At 48.8% G+C, this 18,209-nt stretch overlaps 1 protein-coding gene and 1 long non-coding RNA gene across 2 annotated transcripts; one reads left to right on the plus strand and one right to left on the minus strand.

Moving 5' to 3' along the window:
• Positions 1 to 98: 98 nt before the first annotated feature.
• On the minus strand, positions 99 to 6,905 carry LOC114855554 (uncharacterized). The gene is made up of 4 exons (XR_008694025.1): positions 5,810 to 6,905; positions 4,059 to 5,719; positions 804 to 939; positions 99 to 282 (listed from the first exon to the last, which is right to left on the minus strand). It is a non-coding gene; the product is annotated as an uncharacterized LOC114855554 (long non-coding RNA).
• Positions 4,236 to 17,061, plus strand: tbc1d9 (TBC1 domain family, member 9 (with GRAM domain)). The gene is made up of 21 exons (XM_029146342.3): positions 4,236 to 4,368; positions 7,926 to 8,036; positions 8,868 to 8,986; positions 9,325 to 9,553; positions 9,684 to 9,945; positions 10,028 to 10,235; positions 10,477 to 10,683; positions 10,757 to 10,921; positions 11,003 to 11,153; positions 11,930 to 12,144; positions 12,249 to 12,366; positions 12,457 to 12,742; positions 12,811 to 12,940; positions 13,067 to 13,165; positions 13,402 to 13,470; positions 13,710 to 13,950; positions 14,035 to 14,100; positions 14,375 to 14,461; positions 14,906 to 14,974; positions 15,180 to 15,283; positions 15,359 to 17,061. The coding sequence occupies exons 1-21, from the start codon at positions 4,248 to 4,250 to the stop codon at positions 16,130 to 16,132; spliced, it is 3,831 nt and encodes a 1,276-aa protein (XP_029002175.1). The 5' UTR covers positions 4,236 to 4,247; the 3' UTR covers positions 16,133 to 17,061.
• The last annotated feature ends 1,148 nt before the right edge of the window (positions 17,062 to 18,209 follow it).

The raw sequence follows: 18,209 nt of genomic DNA on the forward strand, positions 1-18,209 counted from the left end.
TCACATGCGCTTACAGCACTTACATTCAATGGCGTGTGCTACTACGTGATTGAGATTATTTAGAACACAGCGAGTACTTCAGCACGCACAGTCTGATATTTGTGGTTAGTTGCATGAGTCGTTCAGCAGCGTTTTATTTTAATTCAAAGCAGACAGTTGTTAGAAAGCCACAAATTCTTCATTTAGCCTCTTCTTTTCTTCATCCACTGTTAGTGGCTGGAAAAACAAGACACTTGTCCCTTCCAAGAGTTTCTGTGACGGCCAGCAACTGGCCGATATTACCTGCAAAAGAATGAAAATAATTATTTTATTAGTTTTATGGGTTTCTGCTAGCCAAGCTAATACATAGATTAAGGTTAGCAACATAAGCTAACCTAAGGTTTTGGTCAACGCTTGTTAAAACTATAACTATTCTTTCAGCTTCTCACTTTTTTTTTTTTTTTTTACATTTTTTTGTTTTTAATTAAAAAAATGGGAACAACAGAAAGGATCAGGAACAGTAATTAATTCTGTACCACAAGGTGGCGCCTTATCCACAAGTTTCTATATTATTGCAACTGTAGAATAACTCAAGGTCATTCAACACTAGTATTAAAACAACACTTTTTGTGTAACTAATTAATTACTAATATGTTTGGCTTGCAATAAAATATGGAACTATTAAGAATCCACATGATCCCCGAATCCACAGTGACATGTTTACAGTGTTTATGTTTTCCAACCAAAATCCAAACAAACCTGGATTTATATCATTTGACTGGATTGGTTCACAGACCAGTAGCATAATTCACACAGCTCAATACCTGCCGCTGGCTTCAACGGGTTTTCGAAGAGGGAGAGGAATGATGCTACATTGCTGCCAGAATGGGCCGCGGTGCGGAGCTCAGCCACTTTCAGCTGGGCAGAAAAAAGCCTATAGCATAAACAGGCAGCATAAATCTATAAGACACAAAATAGGAAAACAAAAACAAAAAGGGATCAAATAAACATTTTGAATTTCCTGTGTTGTATCCAGAGTTATAGATTTTTTCAAACAGGGCACCTTCTTTTTCAGTGGATCAAAGGTATTTGGACAGTTGACTAAATATTCCACCAGGTGCGATCAATGCTTTCATTGATTGCAAACAAGTGAAGGACATTAAAGGTGTGGATTTAATATCCCGTATTGAGTTGACGCTGTTTGACACTGTAGCAAACAAAACCGAAGCAGGGGTGAGGTCAACAATCTCAACGCCTGATGGCTGTGGAGCTGCTCTACATAGCGTCGATCTATTCTGCTGACAAAGGCAGAAAGACCCTCTGCAGGTCAGTCAGTTTTGCTCATTGTAAACTAGCATTGAGTGCAGACAAAGTCACTTTGATGCGGTAGTGTTTGTCTTTGGTGCCAGAAGAGAAAACTGAGGGGAAAAAGGAGAAGACAGACAGAATCACGTTCGAAGCATATCCAGGTAGTGAAATGTAAACATTGTTGTCTTTCTCATCGAGTGCTCAAAGATCTGGGGTTTCCTTCAACTCTGATGAAGTGCAGTGCACCTTGTCAGCATGCCTCGTTGATCTCACTGATCTTTTGGCTCAATCACAGCATTGCCATAAAGTACGTTATGCAAGAACATTCCTTAATGTCATAAATTCTGCGTGTGACGGTGCAGGAGAACAGAAATGGTTCTAATGAAACAGTCTCTCTTCTTGATTGCAGGAGAACAGCTGATTGAGCTGGGCCCACAGACAAACGATTTGTTGCATCTTACAAAGGAGCTGCCTTTGAAGTTGCTGGAGAAGGAGTGTGTAAAGCCCAAATGATGAGCAACAGCCAAATAAAATAAAAAAGCTGTAGCCCAAATATTGTTGGAACTCACGGTTCTGTATTAAAATGTGTCCACATGCTTTAGTGGAAAGCGTCTAAATGATAAGTAGTGCGCCCTCTGTGGGACAGATGAGCATTTCTGGTCCTTCTCTATAAAAGCTTGTTTCTCTGGTTTTCCAGCAGATGGCGCTGTAGAGCCCATGATTCCCTGCATCGTATCTCTCTGTGTCTTTGTTGAAGTGAGACAAGAGCACACGCTGCTGCATCCCATCAGACAGGGGACATTCTGCCACAGAATCCCCTTTGGCTGAGAAATGTGTGATATTAAAAAGATTTCCCACGATGCCACAGCAGGTGTTTCTGCTGAACATGTGATGAAACGCAACTGTGGAAATTCCTTGGGAAAAAATGGGAGCCTTGACAAATTTACTTTCTGTTCGTGGTGTGAAATTGTGAAATTGAAAAGACTCAGTTGTTTGATCTGCAATGACTTTTTTATGTAAAATCTGTATAAAATCTAGCAAGTCATGGAAATGCACAATATTAGCATCAATTTTGCAAAGTTCTCTCAAATAGAAAAATCAATTTACTGATTTACTAATGTGGCTGTTTAACAGTTTCCAGGTTTATATCCATCCTTCTGTTTCAGACTGTTGTGTGCTGATAGATACGGTTGATTGTGTTAATAGTAACCACTTAGATGACTCCACCAGATTGTTATAATACCAGATGTACATTTGCTAATGAGGCCTCTATCCTCCTAAGGAAAGACCCAAGTTGTATTTGAAACAATGAAACAAGCTCTGTCTTGTTTTATTTTTCCCCAGCAAAATGAGGGAGAGACATAACTACTGTACAAAATAGAACCGGGTACAAACAAACACAAAGGTTCTTCTTCCCTTATATTAAAAAGAAGAACCAAAGAACTGCATGCAAAGAATGAGGATGTGATTCAGGAACTACGAAGTGGAACAGATTACGGGGGACACACTGTTGCTGGTCGGCTTATTGTTTGATAAGAAAGACTGAGCATTTAAGAACCGAGATGTTCTACTTTGCAATGTTCGCTGACATAAATAAAGCCACAAAAGCACTGAAAGCCCATGGTGTCAGTACTCCTGCCACAACCCCACAAACCAAAGTGGAGAAAGTCGCAGCACTGTAAACACTCAACACTCATTTTAGTCCCGGTACTCGCGCAAACAACTGCTGTCGACGAGTCTGTGCCGCATGTGCGCGCAGCGTCGACGCGGTGCGGTTGACCAGAGGGGAGCGCTGGTAAACACCTACCTGAAACCATGATTCAGTGGGGTTGAGTCAACCTGTGACTGCACGGCTGCTCCCCCTCCTCCTGCATCCTGTTTATCGGCCAACGCGCACAGCAGGAAACTCGGCATCTCAGCACCTGCGTCTCATTCTTCATATCTAGTGTTTTATATTCGTGTTTACTGCATTCGCACTTCTTCTTTAACCCTCTGTCTTTCCCTTGACATAATCGAACGCCTGACCAAGCGCTGACACCAGGGTTTGGCTGCTCCCAGCAGCACTTTGGCCCCAACGACTGCAAGACAAGACTCCATCAATGAGGCTTTTGCGTTCGAGTCCACGGTGTTTGTCCGGAACCGAGACAAGACACGGGAGTCTGGGTGATTTAGTGAACGTCCCTAATGAGAAGCCACAGATGTGACGGTGACGGGTTACTGACACCAATTGTAGCGTCTAACCAGTTAATTCATTATTTCCTCGCGCACGCTGACGTCGCGCCTCGGCCAGTCTGTGACGCGCTCGCTTTATCCGTGCGCGGCGCCACGGCCGAGGAGGAGGAGGAGGAGGAGGAGGAGCGGGCGGCGAGTACCGCAGCGTTACCGTCGGCCTCACGGGACCCGCGTCGTCTTTGTGCTTCGATGCCACGGCGCTGACACCGCAGCGGGGAGCTCACGCGGCCCGTGTACCGAGCGCGACGCGCCGTTTCTCCGCCTGCTCGGCGTCGGTCGGTCGCGGTGTTGACGGGCATCGGGTCGCGCGCACCTGCCGCGGAGCGCGGACAACAAAGAGCGCAGCGCCGCGCGGCGGCGAGCCGAGCCGCTCTCCGTCGGAGGGACAGAGTCCTCGTTGAGTGCAAAGTCTGCGCCGCTGCGGCGCGCGGAAGACCCGTGTGCGCGAGCTCCGGCGTCGGTTCGCCGTGTTACAGGCCGACGCTCGGCGGCGCGCGCTGGCACGGTTAATTACAGCAACACTTGCATGTGCGCCTTACTTTTCACCGGACATCCAGTAGCAGGCGACACCGAGAGGGGGGTCGTTTGAGGAAGCACCGGGCCGTCGACGGCTTCTCCAGGATATTCGGAATCCTTCCTCGTCCCAGTCGCACATCTCCGGTAGAACCAGCTTTGATGGTCGCCGTCTGCGGTCCCGTGTGTTCAATGCTCCCTTAAAAACAAGGAATATGTGGGTCAGCCCGGAAGATGTGCTGCTGGCGGGCGCGCTGTGGATCACCGAGAGAGCGAATCCGTATTTCATCCTGCAGAAACGGAAGGGCCACGGGGATGGAGGCGGAGGACTGGCGGGTGAGTGCCATCTTTACGCCGTACTGATCAACAACAGCCATGCCAGCGCTCCTTCTAACCCCGCGACACGCCGCGGCGGCAGTCACGTGACCGCAGGTTATCGCAGGTGGCCTTTCACCTGGAGGCAGGTCCGGGAGGCGAGAGACGGAGCGTCCGTTTGATTGAGTCACGGCCTGATGCTCAAGAAGCCTCAACCTTTGGTCCAGCTGCTGAGCACGTGACAGGAGCACAGGAACGGGCAAAGTGCATCGTATAGTGTCTTAAAGCAAACTTTAGGACATGATGGAGGACACTAAGCTCCCACTGTGTGACTGTGACTGCCGCTGCACAATAGCAGCCGTTGTGCAGCTGCTAAAAGCTGGAGCCTCAACAACAGCAAGTCTATCTGCGCGAGCGGACGCGCCGCGTTTCTGCTTGCTCATGCTGAATCACTCCGCTGCTTCTTCTCTGCCTCCTCCTCCCTCCTGCTTATTCCACCCAAAACGGGTCAGGCAGCAGCAGGAAGCCTGAGGAAGGGGGCGCGAGGGCGCGTGGTGGGAATGTCCCGTCAAACAGGCCGCCGCCCCGCCCCTCGCGCTCCCAAATGGGAAACGGGTTCATTTCATGAGCTGAAAAACCACAAAGTGACACGAGATGACAAGTGTATCAGGTTCACAACTTCAGAGGAACTAGACGAGGCTATTGAACATATGTTGCTACGGTTTGTCTCCACAGACCTCTGTTTCAGCGTTTAGTATTTTGATGTCTCCCAGTGGCTCCTCATCATAAAGAGTGGCTTAATTGTGATGGGGTAATAGAAGGATAATCTTAAAAACAAAGAAATCTAATTTATCACATTCTTCTGGATCTTTGCCCAAAGCTGTGGAAAACAAAATATCTTCCATAGAACGCTGGTTTTCTGGTTAATCTGGTGAACTGGAGAGTTACCTTTCTTTCAAACCGAAGTCTAACCAGTGAGGTTGCGGTTTATTCCAGATATAACACATGAACATATACTACTGAACTAAATGCAACGCGCTGGTTATAAAATGTCATTAAAATATTGGTTATTCGATCCCCTTCGACATCAATAATTCAGCAAATCGCCCCCTTTCTCCCTCTCCGGTGGGTTCTCGCCGTGGCAACTCGTATTGTGCTAAGTGGCGCTGGGGATGATGTCATCGTTATGTAAAAGCTGAGCTCGCGGACTGGCGCCGTGTGCCAGTTGGCGCGCGGCTCCCGGTCGCCCCGGTGCCGTCCTCAAGCGGCTCCGCCGGGAGGAAGGAAGGCGATGAGCCGCGGCACAAAGCGCACAGACGCACAAACGCACACCCGTGGGCTCGGCTGGCGTGTTTTGCACCATTTGATGGAGCTGTGGATGCAAGGACAATGCTCTTTGTTGAATAAATATCAGAAAGGAGGTCAAATTGGCCATGAAGCAGTATTTACTGTAAATACCCACAATCAGACGCTCCTGCTACTTGTTGTGCAACCTTGACTCGCGCCTTTTAAAGTGTTTGTTGTCGGCAGGTCGCACATCTCGTACTTGACACGTTGCGAAATGGTGGAAAAACACCTCCATTTATCCAACAGCTGAGGCGATAGCGGTCCAGGCTTGCGTCACTTTTCATGTGATCGGAACGGATATTGATGCGCGGGAGACGACGGCTCCCTGTGCTCAGTGCGACCGCCACCAAAGAAAAGGAGGTGAACTCTGTCAAAGAGGCCCGTTTGGACCTTCACGTCCAGCACCGAGTGAATACCATGAGTTTGGGTTTGTTTTGCTCTGACGGCGGGGAGGTGTGACTGTCGCCTTGTTTCTGGGCAGAGAAGCGCAGAGCGTCACATGGCTAAACCGCTTGCTTCGCTGAGCAGCGCGCCCTGAAACGCCCAGCGCCGGGGGTTGTTTCTGTTGCGTTTGACGGCGGCGCGAGGAAGGAAATCCTCCCCAGTGCAACTTCAGACTCCATCAAAGCCACCGGAGGACTGTCTGGATGAGGTCTTGCACCTCGGGGCGGCCTCCTTCCTGTGTGACCCGAGGGCTTCCAGCGTCAAACCTCAAGTCACACGTCGTGGGTTTGACCCAGTCATTCCGTTGACTGCCTGAATCTGCTGCTTTTCATGAATTCACATTCAATGACGCGTCCGTTCGCTGCCGGGCTCCAGTGTCTGTCACACGGCGCGGGGGTGGATCATGGCGACCTGGTCGGACGCCTGGGCGGACTCAACTTTCTGGCTGTGGCTGTTTTGTCCTTGTCGTCTTACTTCAGTCAAAGAGGAACTTGTCGTCAGCCTCACAGCAGTTGTTTGTTCCTTACAAATGCGCTAAACCAGAGTGTGAAAACGCGGTATCGTGTTCCAGCACAAGATCAGGCAGTTCAGTTCGTAGGTAGTTATTAACTGAGATGCAGCTGAGCAATGGCTGCGACAGAACTTGGTAAATCAGGAAGTCCGTGTGAAATGATTCCAAATAATAGCTCAGTGTTTCCTGCAGATCTGCTGTTATTTCGTGCCTTCGCTCCTCATCCTCGCCGCGTGACTCACTCCGTGTTTGCCCCGATGAGCTGCCGAGCAAAAAATAACCTGTCTCTGGTGGCTGCCGCACCTCCCCAAAGGGAGGGCCGCACATTTAGCACACTGATCGAGACGACGTCTGATCTACAACGCTGTATGTGTAAATCACAGCTGCACCCCTTTTTTTTTACACTTTTAAATGACAAAGTTGTTGGAAATCGCACAGTGGAGTCATTTTACAAAGCCGCGTCCTCCATAGAGTCAGTCAGGGTTTATGGGTCTATCACTTCATGCATACAGTAATACACCAGTAGCACGGGCTAATGAGATGTGCTGTGGTAATTGGCCCTGTAACCTGCACTGTTTACATCCACAGCCACGCTTTCTGTCGCGGTGTCATCAGCGAAACCAGTGTGAGGGTTGCGTTTCACCCACGTGTTCCTGAACACGCAGAGGCACGACAAGAAAACACAACTGAGACTGAGTCAAGGGGACATTTCTAAGAGAAGCCCATATAATGATATTAGTTTAGTGCTGATTTCACCCCGTTTTCTTTTCCCACGCTACACAAAGCTCATCTAACCTTTAATACGGGGATTCTTACTAGTCTGAAACTTGAAGCTCAACCTTCAGAGCCATGTTTACTTCTGATATTATAGTTTTTTATAAAGAAAGCAGCAGACGTTTTCTCTCCACTGCATCTAGTCTGTACACGTCTGTGTGTCGGGCGCCAAAAGCCAAAAATGTTTTTATTCCAACCATTCATACACAGTCGTAATTTTAAGCCAGAGTTGTACGTACTCGTCTAAAATATATACACCTAAGTTTCATGTAGGGACTTGAATGTGTGCTACACTTTCAGGCAGGAGGTTAATATTAGAAACCACAGAACCTCATGAGTTTCTTTCAGCAAAATAAATGGTGTAAAACTGTCCAAGCACCTACTGTATCAGGCTTCTCGCGTTAACGGCGTATAATATGGCTGCTGGTGCTCATCTGAATCTGTTTTGTTTTTTGGGCAATAACTGAGATATTTTTGTCCACCCACTTTTTGATTCTTGCAGGTTTACTGGTGGGGACCTTGGATGTTGTCCTGGACTCGAGCGCTCGAATGGCGCCGTACAGAATCCTCTACCAGACTCCGGACTCGTTAGTTTACTGGATCATTGCTCATGGTAGGTGCACTTTAACTGCTGGATCAAGACCTACGCTATGTAACAGGAGTGAGCTGTGATCCGCATTTGCATTTGTGAGTTCCTTTTATGAGGATATCCAGTATTTCAGTGCAGACCTGTGTGACTAAGCCGCCTCCCGTTCCCCAACAGCACATGATATTAGAACCTTCTGCTGCTGCTTGTACTGGATGTGCCTGCACAGCGTGACGTCACGGCCCGGCAGGCTCACAGAGAAGGTTCACGAGTGAACGCTCAGGTGTTCAGGAGTTTGTCACCGGGTGCTGCTTGTAATAGTGTGATCTGCACATTCTCTATGCCAGCCTTCAGCTGTTCTCTCCAGGTTAATGCGAGCTGTGAGAGGCCTTTGTCTGGTGCAGTGACTTCAGGCTGATTCGAAGCAGCACCTTTTTGAACCGTCATTTTAGTTTGCAAGGTTTGCATTTTTTTTTAAGCAGTTTGCTACTAAATGTACATAAAAAGCATATAAAATGCGCCGCCTGTCTGAAATGGAGGCTGAGTGAAGACCAGCCTGGCTCTGAAAAGGCATTAGCGCCGTTCTTCCCTCCCTCCCAGTTCTTCACTCCGTATCCCAGTGATGGGAGAGTGAAGCCGCCTGCTCTCACTCACAGCCGTTTGCTGCAGTGCTGAGGCATACAGTATCTCGACTGATCCTTTTAATGGCCACTTCCCACACTTCAGTAGAATGCTGTCAGACAATTTGGGATCATACCTGGGTCATCATTTCCAAAACATTACACCTCGGTGGCCGCTGTGTGAACCCGGACGTGAGCTCTCTGACCGCTGCTCCTCCTCCTCCTCCTTCCCCTGCAGGAACCTCCCGCAAAGAGATCACAGAGCACTGGGAGTGGCTGGAGCACAACCTGCTGCAGACGCTGTCCATCTTTGAGAACGAGAATGACATCACCACGTTTGTCAAGGGAAAGGTCCAGGTAAACAAAACCAAATTTCATTAGGTCCCTGATTATTGTACTGTAGCATTGCAAGTGAACTATAGCGCTCATTTGTATCAGATTCTTCTTACTGGTCACACAAATAATGTTTATAATTGGATCAAATAGCAAATTGAAGGCACCTCTCATTTCAGTGAGACCAGTAATAAATTTAATTTGCCATAAATGTTTCAGGCCAACAGACAACAATGAAGGTGTCGCGCTGCATCGTCATCTATTCCTGTAGTGAATAGTCATTACAGACAAGGATGTGCAGAAGCCACTGCTGCTTCCTCTTTACAGCCCTGATGTCTGTCTCGTCTCTTTCTTTGCTGCAGGGCATCATTGCGGAGTACAACAAGAACCACGACGTCAAGGAGGACGACGACACGGACAAGTTCAAGGAGGCCAGCGCCAAGTTTCGAAAGCTGTTTGGGATGCCCGAAGAGGAGAAGCTGGTCAACTACTACTCCTGCAGCTACTGGAAGGGGAAGGTTCCTCGGCAGGGATGGCTCTACCTCAGCATCAACCACCTGTGCTTTTACTCCTACTTACTGGGAAAGGAAGGTAGGAAACCCTCCACGTTCCACAGATTGATTCACGTCACTGCTCCACAGATCTTTATCCGTATCTCTGTGGGCATTTTAAATCCTCCTGAGAGCATGCGGTGCATCTGCGCCATCTGTCTCCCCCTCAGCCAAACTGGTGGTGCGCTGGGCGGACATCACCCAGCTGGAGAAGAGCGCCACGCTGCTGCTGCCCGACGCCATCAAGGTGAGCACGCGCGCCAGCGAGCACGTCTTCTCCGTCTTCCTCAACATCGGCGAGACGTTCAAGTTGGCCGAGCAGCTGGCCAACATCGCCATGCGGCAGCTGCTGGACAACAAGGGCTTCGAGCAGGACCGCTCGCTGCCCAAGCTCAAGAAGAAGTCGCCCAAGAAGGTGTCGGCGCTCAAGAGGTACGTGGTGTGAGATGGAGGAACGCATGAGCCTCAAACTGAACGCTTACAGAGGAGCTCAGATGCATTGTGCCTCTTTTAGGGATCTGGATGCGAGAGCGAAGAGCGAGCGGTACCGGGCTCTGTTCCGTTTGCCCAAAGACGAGAAGCTGGATGGACACACGGACTGCACCCTGTGGACCCCCTTTAACAAGATGCACATCCTGGGCCAGATGTTCGTTTCCACCAATTACATCTGCTTCACCAGCAAGGAGGAGACGTCGTGCAGCCTCATCATCCCCCTGCGTGAGGTGGGTTGTGTGTTCGAACTGGTCACGGACGTGTGTCAAACGTGTACAGGGACAAATGTTTCCCAACTGAATGTGTCAGGAGCAAATCCATCGCCATGAGTGTAAACATATAGATTATTGACTCTCGTGCACAGACTGGTTGGTTTGGCCCAACCTGTTTGACTTGAAGCTACAGAAATGAGACCCGCTGTGTGTTTTCATTCGAGGGGACCGATGGCTAACGCTCCCTGTCGTCTCCCAGGTGACCATCGTGGAGAAGGCGGACAGCTCCAACGTGCTGCCCAGCCCGCTCTCCATCAGCACCAAGAATCGCATGACCTTCCTGTTTGCGAACCTGAAGGATCGCGACTTCCTCGTGCAGAGGATCTCGGACTTTCTGCAGCAGACCACGTCCAAGATCTACTTGGAGAGGGAGCTAGCGGGCAGCCTGAACAGCTCCGATGACGAGGTGGGTGTTAGAGGGGAAATGCACAGTTCCGCATCATCGCCATGGTCGTTCTCACGGCGCGGCTCCTCTCCAGGTTTACTCCCAGCACGGATCCTTGCTGTCCAGCAGCCCACAGCACAGCCTGGGGTCAGAGGGCGAGCGGACGTTCAACCTGAATGACAGCAGCGTGCCCACGGCCACACAGGCCCTCATGACCATGTACCGCCGCCGCTCGCCCGAGGAGTTCAACCCCAAGCTGGTGAGTGGGGCGACCCGTCGGCGTCATTGAAAGCATCTCGTCCGTTTTAACAGACTGCATCTACTCCGTGTCGTCGCGCAGGCGAAGGAGTTCCTGAAAGAGCAGGCGTGGAAGAACCACTTCACGGAGTACGGCCAGGGCGTGTGCATGTACCGCACCGAGAAGACCAAGGAGCTGGTGCTCAAGGGCATCCCTGAGAGCATGAGGGGCGAGCTGTGGCTGCTGTTCTCCGGTGAGCAGACGCTCCTGTCCTCCTGCGACAGCACACCTACTAGTGAGACACATATACACAGCATCAAGTCCAGCTGTTTGACTGTGTAGAGCGTCACAGGACACTAAAAGCGTGGTCAAACACGTGTGCCAGAGCACAACATGACCTACTGACCTTCAGACTACTTTCACTGCTGCTGTGCTACTTATTCAGGTGTGCACACGCGCCAGACTTTCCTGTTTTCAAGCCCGGTTTGACTTCATCGCGGTCGTGCAGGCGGCGCTACCTGAGCGCAGAGCGGTTACAAACGGCTCCAGCCTCTCTCTGCCGCGACCCACTTTCGTCACCGCTGTGTGTGTGCTCGCACGCGCGACCCGTGACATTTGTGTCCCTCGCGCCGCGACGACCGCGCGGCCTCCTCTCAAAAGAAAACAAGCCGAGAGACGACCTGCAAACAGGCCTGAAGTGCAAGCGTGACTTTTAGTGTTGTTTTCTGGATGTTAAAACATGCAGGAAAATAAAAGATAATAAAAATGAAACTGTGATAAGACGAGTTGGTTTTGTGGTGACTGCGATAGGCAGCGTGTCTTCCTGTACAACAAGGTTCAGCCGATGTCAGGAAACCCTTCACTGACTGTGTCTAGACGTTATCAGTGGTAATATACAGCTTTGATATTTGCTTTTGCTTTATTATGATACGCTGGGACATTGTTTTTTTATTCTTCTTTATCTCATTGGTGACTTCGCATCTTCACCTTCATCTCCTGCGTGCGTTTTTCTGATTCATTCTTCCACAGGGTCAGTCAACGAGATGGCCACGCACCCCGGCTACTACGAAGACCTGGTGGAGAAGTCCATGGGCAGGTACAACCTGGCGACGGAGGAGATCGAGAGGGACCTGCACCGCTCGCTGCCCGAGCACCCGGCCTTCCAGAACGAGATGGGCATCGCCGCGCTGCGCCGCGTCCTCACCGCCTACGCCTTCAGGAACCCCAACATCGGATACTGCCAGGTACCCGTCGCACCCGCTCGCCTCCGCACGGATCGGCAGGAACCCGGCGCCCCCCCCCCCCTGACAGCGCTTGTTGTTTCCTCTCGGTTGCCTCCGCTCCGCAGGCCATGAATATCGTCACGTCCGTGCTGCTGCTCTATGCCAAAGAGGAGGAGGCTTTCTGGCTGCTGGTGGCGCTCTGCGAGAGGATGCTGCCCGACTACTACAACACCAGAGTTGTAGGTCAGCGTGTGCATTTTCACCTCTACTTCCCGTCCTGGTGCCTGTTCTTCACGCGTGACGCCCCGCCCGGTTTGACATGGTGCTTTTCAGGCGCTCTGGTGGATCAGGGCGTGTTCGAGGAACTGGCCCGCGAGTACGTGCCCCAGCTGTACGACTGCATGCAGGACCTGGGGGTCATCTCCACCATCTCCCTGTCGTGGTTCCTCACCCTCTTCCTGTCGGTCATGCCGTTCGAGAGCGCGGTGGTGGTGGTCGACTGCTTCTTCTTCGACGGCATCAAGGTCATCTTTCAGCTGGCGCTCTCCGTGCTGCACGCCAACATCCACCAGCTGCTGGGCTGCAAGGACGACGGCGAGGCCATGACCGTGCTCGGCCGGTAGGAAGACGCGGCTCCGTGGCTGCTCATCGTGGAAAAACACAGGGTGAAATGTCTGTGTGTTGTAGGTACTTGGACAGCGTGACCAACAAGGACAGCACTTTACCCCCCATCCCCCACCTGCACTCTCTGCTGACGGACAACGGGGAACCTCATCCAGAGGTCGACATCTTCAAACTGGTCGGCAGTTCCTATGAGGTATTTAACATGGACGCCGACGTCTGTGCACTAAATTAAATGGGTTTCGAAGCACGTGAAGTTCATTCAGCATTTTTTACCTTTTTTCTTGATCTGTATTTATTTCCTGTCTTGCTTTTGTATCAGAAATTCGGCTCGATCCGTGCCGACGTGATTGAACAGATGCGTTTCAAACAGAGACTGAGGGTGATACAAACCATCGAAGACACAACAAAGCGCAACGTGGTGGGGACACAGTTACACATGCATTCAAATTTGAATGTGTCAGGTGCAGAATATATATAGAATATATACTAGACTATGTCTGAACTGCACTTTAGCATCCTTTGGTTCAGCAGGTCAAAGTAGCTTAAGCTTTGAACTACATTCAAACCCGTATCGGATACTCAAATCGTGTTTCTTGGCATTGAATCATCATCTCCAGGTTCTTTTTAAGCTAAATTAATTATGTTCTGTTTCAGGTCAGAACTATTGTTACAGAAACTGCTTTCACTATTGATGAGCTGGAGGAGCTCTACGTGCTCTTTAAGGTGAGTTCTCACCACAGACCACTGTGAATGTGCCACAGCTGAAATAAAGACAGGAAATGAACATCCATCCTGTCTCTGCAGACGCAAATAATAAACAGCGCGGCAATAACTTGGCGTGGTTGTTTCCCTCTAGCATGAGCTCTCTTTACTACAGGCCTGTGTATTACTAGGCCAGTTTTCCTCCCTCATTCCCAGCGTAGCGCGTGGTCGTTTCAGCCTTTTGCCCGTTGCGTCCGCAGGCAGAGCACCTGACCAGCTGCTACTGGGGCGGCTGCAGCAACCCCACGGAGCGCCACGACCCCAGCCTGCCCTACCTGGAGCAGTACCGCATCGACGCCGAGCAGTTCAGGGGCCTGTTCAACCTGCTGTTCCCCTGGGCCAACGGGGCCCACTCGGACCCCCTCGCCGTGCGCTTCTTCCGCCTCCTTGACCACAACGCAGACGCCCTCATCAACTTCCGTGAGTTCATCAGCGGTTTGGGTGAGTAGAGAAAGATTATGTCAGTGTTTAACAGCGGCGGTGCGTCATGATTCCTGTTTGGACTAATGATAAGCGTTGTTGTAGGCGTTTTGTGTCACGGGGACCTCACTGAAAAACTGAAGCTTCTCTACAAGATGCACGTTTTACCTGGTGAGTGAGCATCAGTGCAGAAACGGGAGAAGAACTTTGTCAGGGCTCGGGTCAAATGTTTTGAATGAGTCAACTGACATTCATTCGTTCATTCATCTCCATTTGGCTCTGAACAAAATGTAGATTTCACTTTTCATTTTTAAAACAATATAACTATAAATTAAGTTATATATAATGAATATTAGCAGCATTAAGTCAACACTGAAAAAACTTTTTTTAAATGCAAAGCAACTGTTTTAAAATATAAGTTGGTCGATGTTGAACTTGTTTTCAGAGGTCACTCATGAACAGGAGGAGCCAGACTCTGCCTTTGAAGCCACTCAGTATTTCTTTGAAGACATAACTCCAGAAACATCAATCGGTAAGATTGTTTATTTATGTAGTGAGCGTTGGACTTGTGTTACTTCATGCCTTCAACAAGCACAACGTAGGTGGTGCAGTTTTACCCATTTTTCAGCATGTCAGAATTTTATAACCTTTAAAAAAACAGTTGAGGTAAAGACCAAGTAGGTTATTAAAAGAAAGTAGACAGAACTGTACAGATATGATGTCATTAACAGATGAAGAGTTTCTGGAGAGCATCTGCATCTACAGGTTGAACCTTGTGCTGTTAGATGATTAAACCAAACTATTAGAAACCTGCGTACGTCACAAAAACAGGCTCATTAAGTCACGAGTGAAAGTATCACATGTAATTTCATCATTGTTACCTTTTTTTCCCTTTTGTTCAGGTACTTATTTTTCTGGTCATTTGTTAATCACAACGGTGATATGTCACATATTTACGATCACTATTTCTCCTCAGGCCACGACTCGAAGTGCAGAAGCGAGAAAGACGATGGTTTCGTCAGAGTTACGTTTAAAACTGAAAAGGGTAAGAAACACAAATCATTATTTATTATTATTATTATTATTATTATTGTTATTGTTATTATGTCTATTTATAGTAGATTTACCTCAGCAAACTGCTGTTTTATTGGAGTTATATTGGTTGTACCACACGGTTCTGTTCTTACAACGACTACGTAATATGGTCAGACATGGATTTAGTTCAAACACGTTCTGTTTACCTTTTACAGTGAAGAAGCTGAACACTCCTGATTACCGCAACTACCTGAAGCTGTGGAACCAGGAGGCCAAGCCCAAATACGAAAGCACAAAAGACCTCCCCAAGCTGAATCAGGTCAGCCTCTGCCTCCTGCATCGGTTCGTGTGTGGAGATGCAGCTGTGACGGACCTCATGTCTTTGTCCCTTTAGGGCCAGTTCATCGAGCTGTGTAAGAGCCTCTACAGCATGTTCAGCGAAGACGTGGCCGAGCAGGAGCTGTACCACGCCACCGCCACTGTCACCAGTCTGCTGCTGGAAATGGGAGAGGTGGGGAAGCTGTTCTCCAGCAGGAAGGAGCTCAACGCGGAGCCCCGAGCGGAGCCCCGAGCGGAGCCAGGCGCGTGTACGATAGACATCACAGACCCCCGCTCCGTGCAGGCGTCCGGGCCCGACGGCGCCCTCCAGCACAGCGACGCCTTCGCCCCGTCCAGCCCGGAGAGCAAACCGGGGGGGGAGGGGGAGGGCGGCGAGCGGCCGCCGCCGATGCACGACATCAAGCTGGAGGACGCGTCCCCCAAGGACGCGGGCGCGTCCTCCGCCATGCTCATCTCCGACGACGAGACCAAAGACGACACGTCCATGTCGTCGTACTCGGTGCTCAGCGCCGGCTCCCACGAGCTGGACGAGAAGCTGCAGTGCGAGGACATCGCCGACGACACGGTGCTGGTGCGCAGCGGCGACGACGGCGGCGACGGCGGCGCCGGGCCCCGCGGCCGAGGCCTGCCGCACAGCACCAGCATCGACAGGGACTGGGCCATCACCTTCGAACAGTTCCTGGCCTCGGTTCTGACCGAGCAGGCCCTCGTCCGCTACTTCGAGAGGCCCGTGGACGTGGGCGCCACCATAGCCAACGCCAGGAACGTGCGCAAAGTGGGCCGCACCCTGTCGTCCACGAGTGACTATGAGATCTCAGTGTCCGGCTGAAGCCGCCGCCATGTTGGAAAAGGGAAAGCGGGAGGACAATGAAGATAGAAGTTTAATGGATGTGTATGATAGTGGAATGAAAGTGACCAAAAATGCTCTTAGCGATGTATTTTACCAGATGTGAGAGACTTTTATTATAACAATCACTAGGTTCTGCCCCGTTGAGAAGGAACATGACATTAATGTTAAGGTTGGTGTGTACTTGTAGTAGCTGTATTTTAAAAGACATACAGTAGGTAGTAATATCGTAATCTCTAGTACTCTCACTTCATCTAGTTGTGCACAGATACAGTACAGATTCAAACTGATAATCTACAGTATGTACGCTCACCTAACATTATATCTGCTAGAAATGTTGCCTCCTTACTTTACATTTCCATTTGCTGCAGATTTTTTTTTAAGTTGTTGCTAAAGATGATATAAGTGAAAAAAGAGGCGAAACTAAGCTGTGAAGATTCAACTGTAGACTGAATTTTCACGTGTCCATGGATGAACTCTCTTCAGCTCCACGTCACTTTAACGTCTCTACATCCATTACGTTCCCAAGCATCGCTCCAGCCAACGACTTGTTCAACAACTACAAAACGAAGGACCATTTTCTCAACCATGCCTTCAGGTTATGGACACGGATTCTCTGCTATTTGAGAAACTCAATGGACGGTTACACTAAGTAAATGCTGTTGGACGAGCAACCTGCACTTTATGCTTACAGCATCATGTGATTCACTAACGTTTTTGCCTGCGAAACTTCATCTGCACTCAACAAAACTGTTTTTTTCTTTTTTAACTTTCTTGCTCTTTTACAGTTTTTTACACCTGTTTTCTTTTGCAGTATTTTAAATGTCTCTTATGGTTGTTATTATTTCACTGGATTCTGGTGCATTGTATATCATGCTAATTAAAATTTCTGTACAATTGATGCAATGCTACACTGTCTCTAGTGTTTCATTACAGTAACTACATTGATCTGAGGGAAAAGGTGGCGCGAGCTACTGCCATCTAGTGGAGAGTAATGGGATGACACATATTTAACACGTAAAACGAGTACATTTGTTTTTAAAAGACTTTTAAGCGGCCAGATGTTCATTTTAAAGCCAAATGTTTTGTCAGATGAAGAGCTGCATCCTCTGAACTGCAGACTGAAACCATTGGTGCTCACACCACTGCACTTTTAAACACAGTGGAACAAACAACATTTTTGACTGGCCAAAGATATTGTAACATGCACCTTGAAGACAACTGCACTGTGGACTAAACACACTGGGGTTGTGGCCCGGTTTGACCAATCACAGCTCGTCAACTCAACTGAACAGAGGCGCACATGCAAAACAAGCATCGATTATTCAATCAGCAACAGTGTGTGTTAACCAATGAAATACTAATCACACGGCTCGTCTAACAATTACCAGAAACCCTGAACTGTGAACTCCTTGTTGCTGTTGAGAACTGTGGCTAATAAATAACATCATATGTGATTACATTAATGGGAAGAAACAGCATAACAACATTAAGAATAAGCTGATGTCATTCCTTTTGACAGATCATTTTTGTGAGATAACTCAGGGCACAGGTCATGTGGCTCAGTGACAGGCTGTGGGACATTATCATCTTTATCTACGACTCTCTCTGTGTAGACACATTATTATCTCTGATGCTATAGTTTTCCCTACCAGTACCAATACTGTGGTCTGTGATGTTGGTCTACTGTGTTTATATAAAAGACGATAAGATAATATGAAGATCTATACTTCATTTATCTATCATATGATTTCTAAATATCTTTGAACATTAAATAATTTAACTTAAATATAAATAAATAATATATTTATACACTGGCAGCTTCATTTTATATCAGACTATGCTCATCATAACCTTTATAGAAGTAATATTTCTGAATTAGATCATATTAGTTTGTCTGGATCACGTCCTTTTTCTCTAACATGTCCAGTCAAATCCTTGTATAAATGTACAGGTACAGTGTGAGCGGCTACTGTACATAGGTGAGATTCAGGGCAAGGTATTATGAAACACACACCCCCTGTGCCAAACTGCTGAGTGGCTGAACACGGTGTGATAC

This window comes from Betta splendens, chromosome 1 (assembly GCF_900634795.4).
Source record: "Betta splendens chromosome 1, fBetSpl5.4, whole genome shotgun sequence".
In the NCBI taxonomy this organism is placed as follows: Eukaryota; Metazoa; Chordata; class Actinopteri; order Anabantiformes; family Osphronemidae; genus Betta; species Betta splendens.